Here is a 20,397-nt window from a genome sequence, read left to right as displayed (position 1 = left end):
CGTTTGAACATCATTAAGATTCTTTTAGACAGTGAGAAAACCTAAATTAAAAAGCTCGGTTTATTCGGCTGCTCAAAATTCAAATCGGAGCGCCCTTAGGAGACACAGAGAGAGAAAGGACACTATCTTTCTCCAGTGGAGTGAAAAATGGAGCATAACCAAGCAGTGGATGGACTTCTCAGCCTGTTTTCTAAAGCTAATCGTGACCTATCCACCGTCCATAACAAGCTCCATAAGGAATTCCAGCAAGTCTACCCCGACAATGTACTCAATCTCCCGTCAATTTTCGCTTTTAGTTCTCTTATTTACTCCTTTTCGTGGTATCTGTTTTCTTTTCACTTTCCCGTCTTTCTTTCTTCTTGGGTTTGTTCTTTGAGGAAAAATCAAACCCGTGAATCCAAACGCACGAATTTATTGTTCTGTTTTCGAGCAAATTGTGTTATGTTTTCGTCCTCACAAGTCTACGCCTTAAGTGGGTTCCTAATATTTTTCTCCTTGTCTTTTGAATTTTTTCTTTTCAACAGGCAAATCCCATGAAGCTGGTGGCAAGGTTGAAAAAAATTGAAGAAGAAATGTCATCCTTGAAGGACCAGTGCCGCGAGCTTCTTGCCGCAAAACAGGTACAGATATGTGAGAACTCTGTTTCTATTTTGTGTCCGAATCTTGCAGTGCCATTGTATGAAGTCTGTCTTTTTACGTTCTGTACTACTACTACTGCTACCACCATTTTTGGCTGGGGATATTTTTCCATAAAGATATAATAGACTTGCGCTTTCTTATTACATTGCCTTCCATTACCAACCTGTTCTTTTACAGCAACAAGTTACCTGATCCTCGCTACTAGTAATAAGGGAGGAGAGATGTTAACCTTTCACTATTTGTAAGCACTCTCCTCGTTTGGTTTTGCCTAATGAGCTTTCTTTATGTTGAAACCCGGCGGATTCTTTTAAGAACTATGGGAAAGAAATATTGGCCTAATTTCTGGTTGAGCCTTCGCAGAAAGTTTCTTCATGTTTGTCAACCATGATGGCTGATGTTGGATAAATCTATAGTTCTCAATATTTCATCATGAGCGTAGAAGTTAGAAGCTTTAAAACTTTTAACGTGCAGGATTTGATTGATAAAGCCAGAACACTCTTAGTCGGAAACAGGACATTGCTGCAGAGGTTGCAAGTGTCCTCTGGTGCACCTGTCACAAGCGATGCTGATGATCCTGCTTTTGCGAGCTTCAATCAGGTATATATATTGGTCTAGCTTATATTAATTCCTTTGGTTAGATGCCAATTGAAGGTATGGATGTTGATTCAGCGTATCTCCTGAAGATAGTGAAAGGAGACATTTCACAAGGAAGGGGTGGGTGGATTGTTGTGTGCGTGAACTGACTACGAGTGTTCAAAAATTCTGTTCAAGGCTCGAAAGGTTGCATTTTCCATATGATGTAGTAAGACTCTGCATCATTTGCCAGCAAGCAACCAAAATTTACTTTGCAAGGTTTAGGTTATGTACCAAGGCATAAAGTATTGTGCTACGGTCGTTCCTGTTGGCCTTGCTAAAAATTTACCTTCTCAAGATGTTTCTGTAGAAATTTGGATTTATGTAACTTATTTCTCTCATGATGTACAGATTATTGATGAGTGGACGCTTCAGGTCAAATCCAGAACAGGTAACTTATTCGTTTAAATGGAGTACATGCTTTCATATGCTTATATTAATTTTTGTGTTTTATCTACATCAGCTGAGGAACAAAATCATTCAGAGAATTGTGAGAAAATTCACAAAGAAATGTAGTAAATATGATAATTTGTCGATCCTCCTCATTCTCTGTCCAAACGCCATGGAAGTGTTACTAAGAAAAACAAGGAACTTCTTATCTCATTAATTCGAGTAACTTCCGCATCTTAAAATCTTCATCTGATAGTGGTGGTAGTGTGCAAGCAGAAATATCCTTGCTTGCCGTTCAAGAATGGATAATGCCATTTTGGCTAGAAAGTGTTGAAGTCCTTGTTTTTTGGTTTCTGAAAGAGCTGGCTAACATTTCTGTTAAGTGAGGTCTGGTTATGCGGTAGTTAGGAACACATACCTGAGAAGGGTAGATACGAAGTTGAGGAATATGTTTGTGGGGGCTTAAAAAATACTGAAGCAGTAATACTAAGTTAAGTTTCATCTGATTTTATCAAAAGTGCTTCCTTTCATGCTACCATATACGCAATAATTCTGATATATGTGGTGGCTTTTGATGGGATTATATCCAATGATTCTTAACTCTTCAAACAATTATCATTATGCAGAGGACGAGGAGGAGCCAGGCTCTGACGATATCAACCAGTTGTTATTCTCGGCAATTGTCCAAAGCAACTGAATGGTTCCTGTGTCTTCAAAGGTTAGCAGTTCTCAGCAACTGAGAATCATGTGCTACCAATTCATGAAATTCTGCTATACAAAATCGTTATCTTTTGTATATCTGTTCCTCTGAAGATAATCACAACCTTTTAGGCTGGGTTGGTCTCTTGTTGAGACTCAGAATATTCACTATTGACCACATGTATCATTTCAGCGAGTTACATTCTTCTATTATGACATGGAACTTGGAGCCAAATTCTGAGAGAAGATACCGCAGTTTAATATGGAAAGCCATATTTGCCAGTTTCTCTTTGTAGGAAGATATCTGTTGCACAATCACATGTATGCATTAAGACAACTTTTTTTTCAATTGTATATGCAGTTTACTTAAGCAGCCCCAATCATTACCTTTAAGCCTGGAATGCCTAAAGCTGAAAGTATCTTTTTGGACATAATCTCTTGGAGAACATCCAACTTCAAGAAAATGTCTTGGCCTTTGGAGTAGCTACTACCAAAACAAGCTCTGGATATTACGTCCCCGGAAAATCTCTTCATACAGTGATCCACACCGATTTCCACAACTGCGCCACCTTCACTCTCAACTTTATGCTTCCATGAATCTTCTAGTGCGAAACCCGACTCAGTAATTATGCTCATCATACCCTACATCATGAACGGATGTTATTTTATAAGAGTGGATAATTCTTAGGTGGTCTTGCAGCTCTAAATTTTGAGACAATTATAATTGTTCATTTATTGGACTCCATGCAAAGATTACATATAAATTGATATAAATTGATGTGATTGTTAAGGACTCTTGATAGAGAGCTTAAAGCTATAAAATCCAGGCCCACATGAGTATGATGTGGGATGTGTCTGTATCCTGCGATTAAGATCATAATACTCAATGTATTTTATATAGTTGTTTTAATTTATAAAAATGTTACTTTTATGTGTTATATATAAGTAAAACATGAACATATTATTTCATATATGGGAAAATTCCAAGACTCCCTTGTGACTTAAGAAATGTTAAAAATCTTTTTCGGGAAAAAAACTACCAAAAAACTTCTATGGATTTTCAACAATAAAACAAAAAACCCCTTGAAGGCTGCTGTGACTTTCACACACTCTAAATGCAATTTTTGTTGGGGCATGGGGGTGGATGGCGGGGGGACGATGAGGACGAGTCAGGGTGTGAGGAACAGGTGGTGGGAGTGGGGATGCAGGTGGCCAGGGAGGAGGGGAAGAGAGGGATAAACGTAATTTTGATCCTCAAACAAAGTTATTTTATATAGTTTTGATTTTCAAATAATTTGATGGTTACAATTTAATTTGGATCTCGAACTGTTGTTTTCTTAACGTTTTTTAGTCATTCCATTACAGACCACTTGTACCGTTTCAACAAGTTACATGCTTCTATTATAACATGGAAACTTGGAGCCAAATTTGGAGAAAAAATACCGCAGTTTAATATGTGATAAGAGAATTTCTTTCATAATTTTGGTGTCAATTTTAATTAAAAAAACGTATAGAAAACAATAAAGAAAAAGAAAAGAGCTTCTACGGCATTTTCATCCACCCCACCCACAAGTTACAATGTTGTTGATCACAGCTTCTTAACAATAATCTGAACTCCATGCTTCGGCTCTACAATCATCTTCATAACTGGTGAGTGAACATAATTAGGAGACAATGTGAAAGAGAAATTGGTAAGAATAAGAGCCATCAGCAACTTCAGCTCAACCATCGCCAGGTGCTGTCCAACGCAAACCCGCTGTCCGAACCCAAATGGCATGTATGCGTTTGGGCTCTTGCATGCACCAGAAATTCCATTTCCAAACCTTTGTGGTTTAAATTCAAGCGCATCTGCACCCCAAAGGGCTGTGTCGGTGTGCAATGCTGTCACCATAGTCCATACGTTTACGCCCTTGGGCACCCGAATGTTGCCTATCTTCACGTCTTTGAACGCCTCCCTTGCCAGGGTAGGCGCCGGAGGGTAAAGGCGCATCGTTTCTTGAATCACCATATGCAACTGCAAAATCAATAATGAAATTTAGTTGTTAGACGATTTGCCTGCCAATAGAAATGGTCAAGATTAGCAAGTGTACATTACATTTATATCCCCGGATTATGTTTATTTGCACAAATTACTCAACTATGAGAAATATTAACATCATCTACACAAATCACCCCCATTTTTTAAAAAATTATATACACACCTCCCAAAAATGCTAATGACATTACACAAACTAGTCCTATTTTATTACTATCATAAGTGGTTTCTATAATTGCGCAAAATACAGTGTGATTTGTATAAATAAACCATATATGAGGATCCGTTGGATTGTTAGAATTCAATTTGGGTGGGCTGGCAGGAGAGTGTATATTTAAATATTTGATTTTGTATACCTGTTTCATCTTACGAAGCATGTCTGTATCTGGTATTCGACCCTGACAAACTTCCTCAACCTCATCTCTGACGCGTGTTTGCCATTCCGGGTTCGAAGCCAACAACATGAGACACCAAGAAGCCGACACAGCAGAAGTCTCGAATCCAGCTAAATATATGTTTCTGCAGTTATCAACGATGAACTGATCGATTGCAGCCGAGGTAGAATAACTACTCTTTGCACCTTCAAGAAGTGTTTGGAGCAAGTCTTTCTCGCGTCCTGCTTGTCGCCTTTCCTTCACTATCTTCAAGATCAATGCACTGATTTCCTTCTCTAGTGCCCAAATTTGCCTGTTTCTCTTTGTAGGAAGATGCCTGTTGCACAATCACATGTATATATCAACTATATTAAGACCACCTTTCTTAACTGTATAAACAGTTTACTTAAGCAGCTAGCACGAATCATTACCTTAATCCTGGAATACCTACAGCTGTAAATGTCCTCTTGGACATAATCTCTTGGAGAACATCGAACTTCAAGAAAATCTCTTGGCCTTTGGAGTAGCTACTACCAAAACAAGCTCTGGATATTATGTCCCCGGAAAATCTCTTCATACAGTGATCCACACCGATTTCAACAACTCCACCTTTTTCACTCTCAACTTTGTGTTTCCACGAATCTACTAGCTCGAGACCCGACTCAGTAATTATGCTCATCATACCCTGCATCATGAACAAATGTTATTGTGCGATCGTGCCATGTTTGATAAACACAAATCATTCGCCCTTGCAGCTCTAAATCTCGAGATAGTTATAATTGTTTCATGTAACCATCTTTCATGTATAGATGTTGCGACTGTTAAGGACTTTTGGTAGGGAGAGCTGAAAGCCGTAAAAACCCCTCACATCAGTACTTGATAATCCTTGATGTGAGCATGCTGAATGGTTATGATCCTAATTGCAAGATGTAAGACTCATCCCTTCATGAGTTCAAAATCCACCTTAAATGGGTGTATTTATATGGAGGTCCAAATCTAACCCGGACCGCGTTCCAATATTTCAAATTAAATCATAACAAAATAACCACTAAAATAATGACAAAAAGTAGATAGATGTACCTTGACTTTGTCCATAAACAGTTCAGGAGCAATAATCTTCCTCTGCCGTGCCCAAATGGATCCATTCGACGGCAGGATTCCCTTTCCGAGTAAGGGCCCGAGTACTTTCTGCTGATACGAAGGCCTGCCCAAGTCCAGCGACGTGCAAGTCGTTATCTCTTTCGCCAAGTCAGGATTGTTCACATACAATACTTGCACATTCCCCAAAGAAAACACATATAATGGACCTGTAAACTCCCATCACGTCAGTGTTAATTTGTACCGAATACTAATAAGGAAACCATTATAAACCATTGTGTATATACTCCAATGCATACATACCGTATTGCTGCCTCCATTCCTCCGCAAAGGGTAGAACAGCGGCGGCGTTGTGGATGAGCGGCGGATGCGGGTGGTTGAGGGGGGCCCTCTCGGCTGCGTCTCGAGATTTCTTGACGTCCAGTATGTTTCCCAGGAGGATTTTGGGAGGGGGGCCATCGATCCCTTGCTCCCTCAAGATTTTGCGGATTCTCGCAGGTTTAACAATCATTGAAAAGTAGAGGCGGAGTAAGAAAAACGTCAGCACAAGACATGCAACTGTGGAGAAAACCATTTTGCAGAAGGCAGAGGTTCTGATGAGTCTATTGAGGATCTAGTAGTGCTTGTGATCGTGGGCCGTGGCCAGTGAAACACTCCTTGTTCTTTATATAGAGAAAATTATTTAAAAAATGTTACAAAAAAATTACAAAAATAGGTTGATTTTGATTCTTTTATGATTTTAAGCTGTCAACGCTGCAAATTTGTTTAAAATAAAAAATTCTTTCATGGCACACAATAAAAAATTGTGGTACCATTTGTTTAATAAAAAAAAAATTAAGACTAAGAATCTTATCAGAAATTAAAAAAAAAATTATGGTGAAAATTAAAAAATTTGGATTCCGATGAAATGTTGATGAAAATGAGCAAACTTGGACTCGTTGGAATCGTCTAGACGAGAGGAATCGAACGGCAGTAGTCTCAGGCCATGATTCATCTCGACGGTAGAGAAACGACTTGAAAAAACTTTAGCGCGAATGTTCGAGGCGGAAATGCTTCAAATTTTCAAATCTCAAGAAATACTTGATGAAATTGAGCAAGGCCGGTCTCGTTCGAATTGTTTGGATGAGATGATTCGAACGGGCGGTGGTCTTAGGCAGTGATTCGTTCTAACGTTGGAGAAACAGAGGCAAATAGCTTCAGCGCGAATATTTGCAGTAGAAAAATTTTTAAATTTTCAAATCTCAACAAATACTTGATAAAATTGAGCTAGGTTCGTCTGTTAGAACCCTTAGGTTGAGGTGAGTCCAGTGGTGGTGGTCCGTGATCACGGGTCGCTCCAGTGGCGGCGAATCGACAGCAGAAAGGTGCGGTAGTTGTGTTAAAAGCCCATTGTCTACAGTTGATAAAATTTGATGGAAAATATTTGTCTCATTAAGGGCAGTCGAACGGTATGTTTGGCGACCGACAACTCACCGTGATGGCACCGAAATTTTAGAGAGAATGTGGCGGCGGTTTTGAGGACACAACAGTTTTCTTTTTTCTTTAATACAATATTTTTTTTTAATTAAATTTAACTTTTTTTAATTTTTTTTTTATCAAAATCGACCCCCAATTCTGTAATTTTTTTGATTTGTGAAATGAAATAGGAGACTCAATAAAAATTACAAAAAACAATCCAACACTTTAATATGTATCCATATACAGAATTAGATTATTCTTTTTTAATTTCTTGCAAATTTTATTACGTTGGATATTAATTACAGGTCATGTATACAATTTTTTTAAAATAAATAGATGCTATAATTCATGATATCATAAATTTAATTAATATTTATGTAGTTTTATGAATTCAATAAAAATCAAAATTTGAATTGTGATACTTTATTATTTTATAAATAGAAAATAAAGGTGAAGATAATATTAATTAATCTGTGCACATCATATGGATATGTATATGATATTAAATGCGGCAGAATTGAATAGAAGAGTTGGACTGGACTATTAATTCAAACTTCAGACCAAACCATACCTCCTATTCCGACGCAGGAAGTTTGGATTTCAAACCCTATCTATCATCAACATGCTATTTTTTGTTCGGATTACATATATTTTTTGTCCGTAAATCGTCATTTAATTTTTTAAATAGTATTTTAATTTTATATTTTTTTTTATTTTGTGATTTCAATCTTCGGAGAAAAAATAATTATGCTATCCTAAAAAGTTAGCAGAAATTGGTTAATAGGAATAAAAACCCCAATTATAAAATCTTACGTGAGAGACATACATTTTTCTGACGAGAAAGGTGAACTCGAGCGAGAAAAAGACTAAAATTATGAAAATTAAGAAGATATAAAACCAAAATATTACACTTGAAAAACAAAGAATGAAAACCCCAAATAACCTAAATTATGGGATCGAAAATACTGTGTTTCAAGGAAGACGGCCTAACAGGATTGACATTTTTCTACGTTGACCGCAATAGCCACTTCAAACTTTGGAAAGAAAGGCAGACCGGCAGCAACATTTTTTATAGGGATAATTATATTATATCTATATTTTTTATCTATCATCTATCTATATAATATTTTTATTTTTTTAAAATTACACATACACTCATCATAAATATCAAAATCATTTATACAAATTATTTTGTATTTTGAAAAAAAATTATACATACACCACCAGATACGTCAATAACACCATTACATAAACTCTTCAAATTTTTTTGTTGTTAAGGGTGATTTCTGTAATTACGTAAAAGACGAAAGTGGTTTGTGTAGATGGACCATAAATCAGGAGTTGTATATATAATATCCCTTTATTTTTAAAAATATTGTTTGGAATAACGAGAAATAAATTTCAAATATTTTCCAGTAAGATAGACTGTGAAAACGAGTAATTTTCGTTATTAATTTAAATGAACTCTTTTGTTATCATTATAAATAAACAAATTAATGCTAAAATAATTTGTAATTATTAAAAAAAATAAAAATTTAAACCTGAAAACTTATTAATAAAAACACATTAGACAGGAAGAAGAATGAAATATTTGTAATTAATATATAATATAATTATCATTATAAATGTACCATTAACAAAAAATAAATAATTATCGTTGTAAATAATTTATTTTAATTAATAATAATTTATCACTCTCACTTAAAAAAAAATCAGTCGACAAATACATACCGATTTACAAGTGGAAATTAAGTACTGTAGATAATAAGACCAACGGGCATGTGATACACCCTAACAGACTGCCTCATACAGAATTCCAAGTCAATATTGAAGTGCCAAAGTAATAATTAATATCATTATAATTTTGGTCTCTTTTTTTGAAAATTTAATCTTATATTAATAATTTATTGTCAATTGTCTATAATTATTGGATAAAAATGATATTTCTTTTAAAAAAATTAAATTATCAATACAAAAGTAAATTTATTAAAAAATAAATAAATGTGATATGTTCAAAATTGAATTCGGAAAAAAAGACTAAATATATAAATGAAGTAAGTTATCTGAGCAAAAATACTAATAATTTATAATTACTAGATCAAAAATATAATTTTGTCTTTTTATCTGCAATAAAAACTTACAGTGTATTTTGTAAAAAAATTTAACCATTAATGCGCTACTATACAAATTTTTCGGGTTACATATAGCATGAAAAAGAAATATATATATATATATATATAATATAAAAAAATTGATGTATCTGCCAAAATTATTTAATTATTATCAATATATGGAATAAACACAATAATATTTCAATTAGATTGATGATTTTATCAAGTCCAAAATGGTTTTGTGTTGTTTGTAATACACAAACGAAACACATCGATCTCAAACAAGTAACGTTCACTAGAAGAATTATAACATTTAACTACGGTCAATTGTCATGGTTAATACAGCCACACAACGGTTTTTTACCGTGGTTTTTGTGAGGGTGACTAAAATATTTACCATAACTGTTTTACCATGGCTCTTAGTCGTGACAAATAATTTTTTCATGGTGGAAAAGCGAGTTTTGTACGTCGATTTATTTTATCGTAGTTAATAATAATTATTTATTATGATTTTTATCTATGCGACAAATATTGTAGTCAATAATAATATTTTTTCAATTGATTGCCGCTAAATTTTCAAATCACAACCAAAAAAACAAATGTTTTCACAACATATATCATATTATAACTTTACTTCTCTATAAGTGATGATGAGAACTCTATTAAATATTTGTTCTCCTTTTTTACAAAAACTTATAACTCCTAACCAAAAAGAAAAAAAAATAATACTTATTAATTAGTTGATTTTAATATTAACCCCTTACTTGTTTGTTAATTTTAAGTTGCCAACAGAAATATTAATTAGGATAAATTACAACGATTTCTCTTGAGATTTGCTATAATTATGAATACCCCATCATTGTTTAAGAAATTACTAATTCCTACCTGATTTTAACGGCCGTCTAACAATTAGCCCCCAATTTATTAGGCTTTCATCCATTTTTTATAATAAACTGACAAAAATGCCCTTATGGATGAAAAATAATAATTTATTTATTTTTTTATTTTTTTAATGGACTAATTAGATAATTTTTTATGATTTTTAAAATTTTTTCATCCACCCCGTTCGATTTTTATAAGTTTTTAATTTTTTAAAAAAATATAAATAAGGACAAAGTTGACAATTTCATACCTCCATCCAAGGATTATACAATTTTATCAAACATCAGAGAGGTATTTGTAATTTTTCAAACAACAAAGAGATATTCATAATTATGCTAAATCTTATTAAAGATTGTCGTAATTTACCATATCAATTATTGTAAGAGGCAAGGGTCAATATATATATATATATATATAGCGTGAAAACCTCGTACTTTAGTTTATTTGGACCATATTAATTACTGTAAGAATCAAGGGTCAAAATATATACACACTGTAAAAACCTCCATAATGTTTAGTTTTATTTTTAACTTATTTTTGGGTATTTTGTGGAGATAGAAAGAGAAAAACAAAGATAAATAAAAATAAGTTAGAGATACTGCGTATGTTTGGATTTGTTTTTGGAGATAATATAAAATAAGTATGGTATGTTTGATATTGGGTAGTGGGGAAACAAAAAGTATTGTCCATTGTCAAATCATGTCTCTTTTATATATATTTATATATATATGTATAAAAATATATATAATTTATTTAGTTGTGAGTGGATTAAAATGAATATTATTTTCTAATTATGTATGTATGGAAATGAAAAAAAATAATTTATGTAAATGCATTTTTATAAATAATTAAATGCACTCTAATAATGGATTAATAATATTTTTTATTAGACGTTCTATTCGAGGTGATAAATTTAAATACATTATTCAAATAATGTAATATATGAATTAACCGCGTAGAATTGTTATCTTATTTTGTATTTTTTGAATTTTTTAATTATTCCAATGATGTAGAAAATATTACGTACAAATTATTAAGTGGTTAAAATAAAATGTATTTGTATTTAAATCGGTGGGTCATGGAATTGTGTTAGAAGAGAAGAAAAATTTGTGAAGAAGATGATGTGAAGAACGGTGAATAAGACATAGATTTTCTGCCATTTTCTGGACAAAAAGTAATTAAAAATATTTGAAAATAATCAAAAACACATTTAAAACCTACAAAACCAACCAACCCAAACATACTAGAGATGGAGCAAAACCAAAACCAAACACACTGCTCGTACTTCCATTTATTTGGACTATATTAATTATTGTAAGAATGAAGGGTCAACATATATATACAGCGTGAAAACTTGGTACTTTAATTTATTTGGTTGATCGTTTGAATCATACATATGACGGCGCAACAATGAGATGTGGATGGCACAATAATAGGTCACGTTGCATGGTCATAAGCAGTAGTTGGACTATGACTGAGAATTTGATTCTTTCACATATTTATGCCGCCAAATAAGATGTGCCTGTTGCAATAAATATCCAAGTTGGACTTGTTCCTTTTCTATTGCAACCCTTTTATTTTTTAAAAGATTGAGAGAATTATTCAATTACGTACATCATTAAGTACATAGACATTTGGAAAGCTCTTCAATAATATATGTGTATATACATATACAAAAAGGTCTCTCATCTCTGTTTTCCATCTTACTTAAGTCTTAATTGTCTTTCAATTGTACCATAATGACTGGAATTAAATCAATAAATATTAACTAGTTTACTTCAAAATATGACTATAAAATTACACTACTAAAAAAAAAAAAACAAAGTTTTTTTGGAACAATATTTTCAGCAAAAGTTCATTGTGAATAAAGTTTTTAATGGATTTTTTACGGTTTTGGGGCGAAATAAAGACCGTCTGAAAAAGAGAAGAGGAAACTATTTCCAACGGGCTTTGAGGTAAAATCATTGCCATCTAAATATTTGTGACGGTTCTCCAATGGTATGGTAGATGCAGTTGAAAAATCCGTCCATTTGATAAAAAATTAATACTCGATTTAAGACGGACTTTGGGATAAAAATAGCAGATTTCCAACTGATTTTGGACAGAACATCTTATCCGGAAATCAGTTGGAAAGTTCGTTCAAAAGTTAATTCGAAAAATTGTGGCAGCTGGTTAGCCTTTGTTCACAGCCTCCCTCCAATGCACATGCTGGTTAGCCTCCAAGAATGATCTGGGCTCTTGTATCGTATTCACCTGCGCCAAGAACAACATATGCAGAACTGAAAGAATGAATATTACAGAGATGAAGACAAGAGGATGAATGGTTGCAAACAAAATCTCGTAACTAGGGAGGTGGCACATGTTGTCTATGAGATCTCCTAAGTGTGTGAACTGGGGAAGAAGAGGTTGGTTGTAACGTTTCAACAGATTGTGTAGGAAGAGGTTGGACAACAGGTGAGGAACAGGGTGTAAAGTCAGGTTGAGGATTGGGTAGGCAAGGATCTTCAACATTGGGTACTGCAGCAAAAGGAAATATACTTTCATGAAATTGGAAAAATCTAAGGACCCCTTGTGATAATAGAAATCTTAAGAATAAAAATTTTATGAAAATTAAAATATCAATTACCCCCTTTATGATATAAAATAAAGTTCTGAAAATCCCCTCTCTACAGAAATTGGGCCATACGCTTTTTAACTATTGGCTGCGAAAGTACACTTATAGTTCCCCAAGTTTCCAGAATTTTAACAGTATTAGTCCTTAAATCAAATCCTTTTGCTTTTCTTTGATAATCTACCACTTATGCTCCGAATTAGGCCAAACATGCTTGCGAAATAAACTAAACTCTCATAGATTCATACCTTATTCTAACCGCTTTGTTTCCAGGTATTCTAAGTTCTCGGTTTTACGAACTTTCTCCAACCACACTACCTTAGCAGATGGTCTGACACTTGGCCCATTCAGCAACAAATAACACAACCCTATTTCGTTCCTACCTTAGGGAGTAAAAGAAACTTCAATATATAGGGACTTAATAGAATATTAGACAAATAAGTTGAATAGAAGCCTTCACTATGTTACAGATAGTGTGGATTGTTTGATATTGTTTAGTGGGAGACAAAAACTACTTATCATTATCAAATCATGTCTCTTTTACATATTTATATATATGTATGAGTATGTATATAATTTTTTTAGTTGTAGGGCCCATGGTACAAACATTCCAATCGCGGGTCAAACAGTTGACCTTGAGAGAGTTCTGCTAGCCTAAAATGAAAATACTCAATGTATTAGGCTGCGATTTGCTGCTTTTGAAACAATTTAAGATGATGACAACTTATTTCAATCAACTAGAAGTGCGAAACAACAAAATAATTTTCTCACAGCACACATCAAACTATAGGGGGAAATCAAATTGCGTGTAATAGTGTATATAAGTAGAAGTCGTGTAGTTTCCTATATGACAGTAAGTGCGGAACAAATCTTATGGAATGGAGGTAAATGAGAAACTGTGTTATTACATCATTCCAATATGTCGTTCGTAACTTAGAAATAGAGATTGTGAAAGAAACTGCATCTCACCATCGTGATGACCAAAACATTCATCATCTTTGCAGCAACTCATATCACTATTTGTAGATCCATGCAACCCATATTGTGAATTCTTACTCCCGTAAGAGTCCGAGCTTATCATCAGAGTAGCTTCAGAACTTTGCTCCTGCAAAGATATCAATGTTTGCAAATATGATATGTCCTTATAAACTGTGAGACGATCAACTTTCAATGCCGTTGTGTGTGCATATTTTCAGGTGGAAAACAGCTTTATACGGAGTCTGTTAGAAATTAAATTCAACAACATGCAATCAGCCTTATGACCTTGAAAAGGAAGTGAGTGTGCTTTTCGGGACACCTTGAAAATCAACTGGCAAATTAAAAAATTGTAAACAAATACTTACCAGCTCATCATTCAGGATTTTTAGAGCATCGTAATTAATCCTTGAGCTCGGCAGATTTCATGTTATGATTCATTAAAATGCATACAAAGTAAAAGATGACTGGGCGAAAGTTACAAAGAACATCAAGCAAAATGTATAAGCATCAAAATGACAATGCCAATAGCTGCATGAAGACATATCAGAAGTTTGCAAATTAATATTATTATAGTTCAAATTAGTGGAATGCAGTTTAAATACTATTTTTGCTACCTGATTCTACCAAACTTTAAAGCGGATGTTGGAACAGAAAAATCTCAACATGAAACTAACTTATTACCAGGAATTCTGCTTTTGTGGTGGTTTTAGTAGTAGCTTTCTTGACAGAGACGCCTCTCTTTGTTTCAGTTGTTCGTTTCTGTTTCTTGGCCTGAAATTTAACATGTTACCATCTCTATAGATATGGATTAATATAGAAGAATGAATGAAGTATTATGGAAGAAGATTACTTTCTAGAAGAATCAAGGTCGGAAAAAGAAAGGTCTGAGATTGATTCTGTGTACTCCAATTTCAACTTTGAAAGAAGTCAGTCTTTCATTGTAAACCAATAGATATGACATAAAGTTTAGGGAGCATCGGAAAACTGTCAAAATGAGACGACAAGAAGAAGAAATGGAAAATAAAGAATGAAATGAGCTATTACTTCTGTAGATTTTCCATGCATTGCTTCCCATAAAATCCTTTTGTAATAGATCTCCTCGTTCTTGTTAAGGTATCCAAGAACCTGAACAGTATTCAACATAATGTCAAGTGATATGTTGACACCAATTCAGAAATATTATATAATGCATGAAAAAATTAGTACGATGATCGCTAAAGCTATAAGCACAGACTTGGATATGCAGTAAGGGCAAGTTGAAAAGGTTGGAATCATCTGAAACTAAAGAGCATGCAGGTTAATTAACAAATTGAGTTATAGAGGGAACCAGGATGAATCTGTTATGTTACTTACTCTGTGTCAGAAAAAAACAAAAATTAAATTTATTTTTCCGGACCTTAAACTTTTTAGATATCAGAGTCATGGATGTCCCTTCATGTCCTGTTCAATACAGTTTAGTCTATGGCTTACCCTTTATTGCATCCTAACTGCCATTTAAGATGGAGCTGCACTAAATTTCAAGGTAGATGGGGCTGGATATGGCTGTTGCCTGCCTCATGGATAGGACCTAATAATTAATAGAAAAATATTCTAACCAAGTAAGGTTAAATTTAAAGATTAAATTCTTCAACAATTTACCTCTTTTTTGTTATGAAGTATTTAGTATTACTTTCCTAAGATTCTGTGGATAAAATCTTAAAGGCTCCTTTTGGACTGGACACAAAGAAATTCAACTTTTATTATCAAACGTCAGTATCAAGAAAAAACAATTCAAGCAATAACTAGATGTACCTCAGCATCATCAATATCAGAAAGGCTATCTGACTCATTGTTTTTAGTTCGGGTTCTCTTTAGCTTGTAACTCTTAACAATCCCACAAGTATCCGTGCTGATGTCCCGGTGTCTGGTTGAAGGACCTGAAATGATTCAATAAATATTCGAGGTCAGGATCTTCTTTTATTAAAGAATGAGTACAAGAAACCATATGTGCACATTTATCATAGCAGCAGGTAGGATTACCATCAGATTTTCTCAGTTTTGTAAGCCCACATGGACCAGCATCTGCACCTTCTACATGGGAAGGTTCAACTCCTGTCTCTACCTATAGAATTAAGGTCTGTAAGATATGGAAGAACATTAAATCTTAAGATGACACCATGATTCATCTTTCATGCCTGCAAGGTAGCACATAGGGATGCAATCAGCTTGGCCATAGTTGCCGTCAATCTCCTCCATAGGTACAAATGGGAAGCTTGCATGTTTCCATACATTAACAAACACTAGGTGTAACTCATACAACATTACGATATGAAGACATTCACATAGAAGAATATACATTATAGCAGCAAAGTGACACAAAAATGCAGTATAACGACAATAACATTGATAAAAGGTTCATCTTGGCATACTTTCCAATCAGCAAAACAAAATTTGAAATTAAAAACTGGTCAGATATTCAGGGAGCAACTTGAGAAGAAAAGCTTGTTTCCAATGGTATTTTTTCCCCGGAAAGCCATTATCTTGGCAGTGAATTACTGATTAATGCTTTCGGCAATGGCTTCAATAAAGTGGAAAATCAATGTTTTCCTTCACAAAAGGGATCCCGGAACGCTCTTATTTTTCCTTCACGGATCCCGGAACGCTCTTATTACAACAATAGCTGAATTTTCAAGCTATGCTGAGCCACAGAATCGTGCAACTCCAAATTGAATTTTTTTATGGCTCCGATGGTTATATGGTCTAAAATAACTTAAGAATCCTATAACAGCATAGAAACTGGAAACGAAAACAATATCCAAAGCCAAGCATTTTTATCTAACTCTTTGACTAATTCTCCAAGTTTGATCTTTTATTTCTTTTGGATGAATAGTTCTTCTAGTTTGTTGAACAACAAAGCAGAGATCCAACCGAGAGCGCCATGACTGCGAAATTTTCTGCTAAAACATGTTTCACAAAACGTCCTGGATTTTTCTGGAGTTTCAGAACATGCGAACCCTTCAGCTACAGGGGTTTATATAGGTCTGGGTTCTTTGGTTGATTACCAAAATTACCCTCCGTTTGAACATCATTAAGATTCTTTTAGACAGTGAGAAAACCTAAATTAAAAAGCTCGGTTTATTCGGCTGCTCAAAATTCAAATCGGAGCGCCCTTAGGAGACACAGAGAGAGAAAGGACACTATCTTTCTCCAGTGGAGTGAAAAATGGAGCATAACCAAGCAGTGGATGGACTTCTCAGCCTGTTTTCTAAAGCTAATCGTGACCTATCCACCGTCCATAACAAGCTCCATAAGGAATTCCAGCAAGTCTACCCCGACAATGTACTCAATCTCCCGTCAATTTCGCTTTTAGTTCTCTTATTTACTCCTTTTCGTGGGATCTGTTTTCTTTTCACTTTCCCGTCTTTCTTTCTTCTTGGGTTTGTTCTTTGAGGAAAAATCAAACCCGTGAATCCAAACGGACGAATTTATTGTTCTGTTCTCGAGCAAATTGTGTTATGTTTTCGTCCTCACAAGTCTACACCTTAAGTGGGTTCCTAATTTTTTTCTCCTTGTCTTTTGAATTTTTTCTTTTCAACAGGCAAATCCCATGAAGCTGGTGGCAAGGTTGAAAAAAATTGAAGAAGAAATGTCATCCTTGAAGGACCAGTGCCGCGAGCTTCTTGCCGCAAAACAGGTACAGATATGTGAGAACTCTGTTTCTATTTGTGTCCGAATCTTGCAGTGCCATTGTATGAAGTCTATTTTTACGTTCTGTACTACTACTACTACTACCACCATTTTTGGCTGGGAATATTTTTCCTTAAAGATATAATAGAGTTGCGGTTTCTTAGTACATTGCCTTCCATTACCAACCTGTTTTTTTAGGGCAACAAGTTACCTGATCCTCGCTACTACTAATAAGGGAGGAGAGATGTTGACCTTTCACTATTTGTAAGCACTCCCCTAGTTTGGTTTTGCCTAATGAGCTTTCTTTATGTTGAAACCCGGCGGATTCTTTTATGAACTATGGGAAAGAAATATTGGTCTAATTTCTGGTTGAGCCTTCGCAGATTAGTTTCTTCATGTTTGTCAACCATGATGGCTGATGTTGGATAAATCTATAGGTCTCAATATTTCATCATGAGCATAGAAGTTAAAAGCTTTAAAAACTTTTAACGTGCAGGATTTGATTGATAAAGCCAGAACACTCTTAGTTGGAAACAGGACATTGCTGCAGAGGTTGCAAGTGTCTTCTGGTGCACCCATCACAAGCGATGCTGATGATCCTGCTTTTGCGAGCTTCAATCAGGTAGATATATTGGTCTAGCTGATATTAATTCCTTTGGTTAGATGCCAATTGAAGGTATGGATGTTTTTATTTACTGTATCTCCTGAAGATAGTGAAAGGAGACATTTCACAAGGAAGGGGTGGGTGGATTGTTGTGTGCGTGAACTGACTACTAGTGTTAAAAAATTCTGTTCAAGGCTCGAATGGTTGCATTTTCCATATGATGTAGTAAGACTCTGCATCATTTGCCAGCAAGCAACCAAAATTTACTTTGCAAGATTTAGGTTATGTACCAAGGCATAAAGTATTGTGCTACGGTCGTTCCTGTTGGCTTTGCTAAAAATTTACCTTCTCAAGATGTTTCTGTAGAATTTGGATTTATGTAACTTATTTCTCTCATGATATACAGATTATTGATGAGTGGACGCTTCAGGTCAAATCCAGAACAGGTAACTTATTTGTTTAAATGGAGTACATGCATTCATATGCTTATATTAATTTTTGTGTTTTTTCTACATCAGCTCAGGAGCAAAATCGTTCAAAGAATGGTGAGAAAATTCACAAAGAAATGCAGTAAATATGATAATTTGTCCATCCTCCTCATTCTTTGTCCAAACGCCATGGAAGTATTACTAAGAAAACAAGGAACTTCTTATCTCATTAATTTCGAGTAACTTCCGCATGTTAAAATCTTCATCTGATTGTTGTGGTAGTGTGTGAGCAGAAATACCCTTGCTTGCCATTCAAGAATGGATAATGCCATTTTGGCTAGAAAGAGTTGATGTCCTAGTTTTCTGGTTTCTGAAAGAGCTGGCTTACATTTCAGTTAAGTGAGGTCTGGTTATGAGGTAGTTAGGAACACATACCTGAGAAGGGTAAATACTAAGTTGAGGAATATGTTTGTGGGGGCTTAACAAATACTAAGTTAAGTTTCAACTGATTTTATCAAAAGTGCTTCCTTTCATGCCACCATATATGCAATAATTCTGATATATGTGGGGGCTTTTCATGGGATTATATCCAATGATTCTCAACTCTTCAAACAATTATCATTACGCAGAGGGCGAGGAGGAGCCAGGCTCTGACGATATCAACCAGTTGTTATTCTCGGCAATTGTCCAAAGCAACTGAATAGTTCCTGTGTCTTCAAAGGTTAGCAGTTCTCAGCAACAGAGAAACATGTGCTGCCAATTCATGAAATTCTGCTATACAAAATCGTTATCTTTTGTATATCTGTTCCTCTGATGATGATCACAACCTTTTAGGCTGGGTTGGTGTCTTATTGAGACTCAAATAGGTGAGTAGAGTAAATACATTCTTCAAATAGAAGTTTCAGGGACAGCTTCTAGCCAACTGTCTCTGTTGTTTTTGTTCTTGTAGGTGAAGTAAAAGAGAATCTTTCCACAGGCAGATAACTCTCTTGGCCGAATTGTATATTTGGTCTCACAATATGAAGGATATTGCACAATCGGTACTCTACTCTATGGAATATTCACTATTGACCACGTGTATCGTTTCAGCAAGTTACATTCTTCTATTATAACATGGAACTTGGAGCCAAATTCTGAGAGAAGATACCGCAGTTTAATATGAAAAGCCGTATTTGCCTGTTTCTCTTTCACATGTATGCATTAAGACAACTTTTTTTTCAATTGTATATGCAGCTTACTTAAGCAGCACGAATCATTACCTTAATCCTGGAATACCTACAGCTGTAAAAATCTTTCTCGGGAAAAAAATTATTAAATTTTTTTTGTGGATCTTCAACAATAAAAGAAAAACACTTGAAGGCTGCGGTGACTTTCACGCGCTCTAAAAGCAATTTTTCCTCATTGTTCATTTGTAAATCAATGGTCTTCATTTAGTTAATTTAAATGAATGGTCTAAATTTGAAATTTTCATATATTATATCTATGAACATATATATATACTTTAGTGTATATATGAAAATTAAATATAAACACATAAATGTAGTTGCCGACAACAGCTTCTTATGAGCCTGAATGGCATCTACCCAACTTTTGTTAAATGAACTATTCAAGCTCAGAGCGATGAAAAAAAGTATTTTCAAATACATATATAATGTGTGTGTATATATACATATATATATAGAGAGAGAGAGGTAGTTGGGGCAGGGGGGGACTATTGGGAAAGGGGTGGATGGCGGACAACGAGGATGATTTAGGGAGTGAGGAACAAGTGGTGGAAAGGGGTGGATGGCG

The 20,397-nt window shown here is 34.6% G+C and overlaps 3 protein-coding genes across 12 annotated transcripts; 2 read left to right on the top strand and 1 right to left on the bottom strand.

Moving 5' to 3' along the window:
- Positions 113-3,212, top strand: LOC105164883. Of its 4 annotated transcripts, none has more exons than XR_002287284.1 (6): positions 113-264; positions 525-620; positions 1,111-1,236; positions 1,323-1,441; positions 1,624-1,663; positions 2,289-2,711. XR_002287284.1 is itself a non-coding variant. In XM_011083696.2 (6 exons), the coding sequence occupies exons 1-5, from the start codon at positions 148-150 to the stop codon at positions 2,357-2,359; spliced, it is 450 nt and encodes a 149-aa protein (XP_011081998.1). In that variant the 5' UTR covers positions 113-147; the 3' UTR covers positions 2,360-2,380; positions 2,723-3,212. The 4 variants fall into 4 exon arrangements, 3 of the variants coding, with proteins under 3 accessions (XP_011081998.1, XP_011081999.1, XP_011081997.1); XM_011083696.2 differs by lacking the exon at positions 1,323-1,441 and adding an exon at positions 2,723-3,212 and having other exon boundaries at positions 2,289-2,380; XM_011083697.2 differs by lacking the exon at positions 1,323-1,441 and having other exon boundaries at positions 2,289-2,380; positions 2,555-2,708.
- On the bottom strand, positions 3,819-6,507 carry LOC105164885 (cytochrome P450 714C2-like). The gene is made up of 5 exons (XM_011083698.2): positions 6,172-6,507; positions 5,851-6,077; positions 5,202-5,455; positions 4,753-5,107; positions 3,819-4,375 (listed from the first exon to the last, which is right to left on the bottom strand). Exons 1-5 carry the CDS (start codon positions 6,440-6,442, stop codon positions 3,950-3,952), a joined length of 1,533 nt encoding a protein of 510 aa, XP_011082000.1. The 5' UTR covers positions 6,443-6,507; the 3' UTR covers positions 3,819-3,949.
- Positions 16,908-19,832, top strand: LOC105164887. 7 transcript variants are annotated; one of them, XR_002287281.1, is made up of 8 exons: positions 16,910-17,226; positions 17,486-17,581; positions 18,071-18,196; positions 18,585-18,624; positions 18,697-18,723; positions 19,236-19,327; positions 19,441-19,472; positions 19,556-19,832. XR_002287281.1 is itself a non-coding variant. In XM_020694672.1 (7 exons), exons 1-6 carry the CDS (start codon positions 17,110-17,112, stop codon positions 19,304-19,306), a joined length of 477 nt encoding a protein of 158 aa, XP_020550331.1. In that variant the 5' UTR covers positions 16,908-17,109; the 3' UTR covers positions 19,307-19,327; positions 19,441-19,832. The 7 variants fall into 7 exon arrangements, 3 of the variants coding, with proteins under 3 accessions (XP_020550331.1, XP_020550330.1, XP_020550332.1); XM_020694672.1 differs by having other exon boundaries at positions 16,908-17,226; positions 19,441-19,832; XR_002287280.1 differs by having other exon boundaries at positions 19,236-19,472.

The sequence above is a fragment of the Sesamum indicum genome, linkage group LG6 (genome assembly GCF_000512975.1).
Source record: "Sesamum indicum cultivar Zhongzhi No. 13 linkage group LG6, S_indicum_v1.0, whole genome shotgun sequence".
NCBI lineage: Eukaryota > Viridiplantae > Streptophyta > Magnoliopsida > Lamiales > Pedaliaceae > Sesamum > Sesamum indicum.
This window is presented reverse-complemented; position numbering and strand designations above follow the sequence as displayed.

Bases quoted from the DNA above. Each gene is read 5' to 3' on its own strand.
- LOC105164885 (XM_011083698.2), bottom strand. From the start codon at position 6,442: ATGGTTTTCTCCACAGTTGCATGTCTTGTGCTGACGTTTTTCTTACTC. The intron at 6,078-6,171 runs GTATGTATGCAT...GGGAGTTTACAG, and splicing joins GGAATGGAGGCAGCAATACG to GTCCATTATATGTGTTTTCT. The intron at 4,376-4,752 runs GTATACAAAATC...TTGATTTTGCAG, and splicing joins TGCTTCGTAAGATGAAACAG to TTGCATATGGTGATTCAAGA.
- LOC105164883 (XM_011083696.2), top strand. From the start codon at position 148: ATGGAGCATAACCAAGCAGTGGATGGACTTCTCAGCCTGTTTTCTAAA. The intron at 265-524 runs GTACTCAATCTC...TCTTTTCAACAG, and splicing joins AGCAAGTCTACCCCGACAAT to GCAAATCCCATGAAGCTGGT. The intron at 1,237-1,623 runs GTATATATATTG...CATGATGTACAG, and splicing joins CTTTTGCGAGCTTCAATCAG to ATTATTGATGAGTGGACGCT.
- LOC105164887 (XM_020694672.1), top strand. From the start codon at position 17,110: ATGGAGCATAACCAAGCAGTGGATGGACTTCTCAGCCTGTTTTCTAAA. The intron at 17,227-17,485 runs GTACTCAATCTC...TCTTTTCAACAG, and splicing joins AGCAAGTCTACCCCGACAAT to GCAAATCCCATGAAGCTGGT. The intron at 18,724-19,235 runs GTGAGAAAATTC...ATCATTACGCAG, and splicing joins GCAAAATCGTTCAAAGAATG to AGGGCGAGGAGGAGCCAGGC.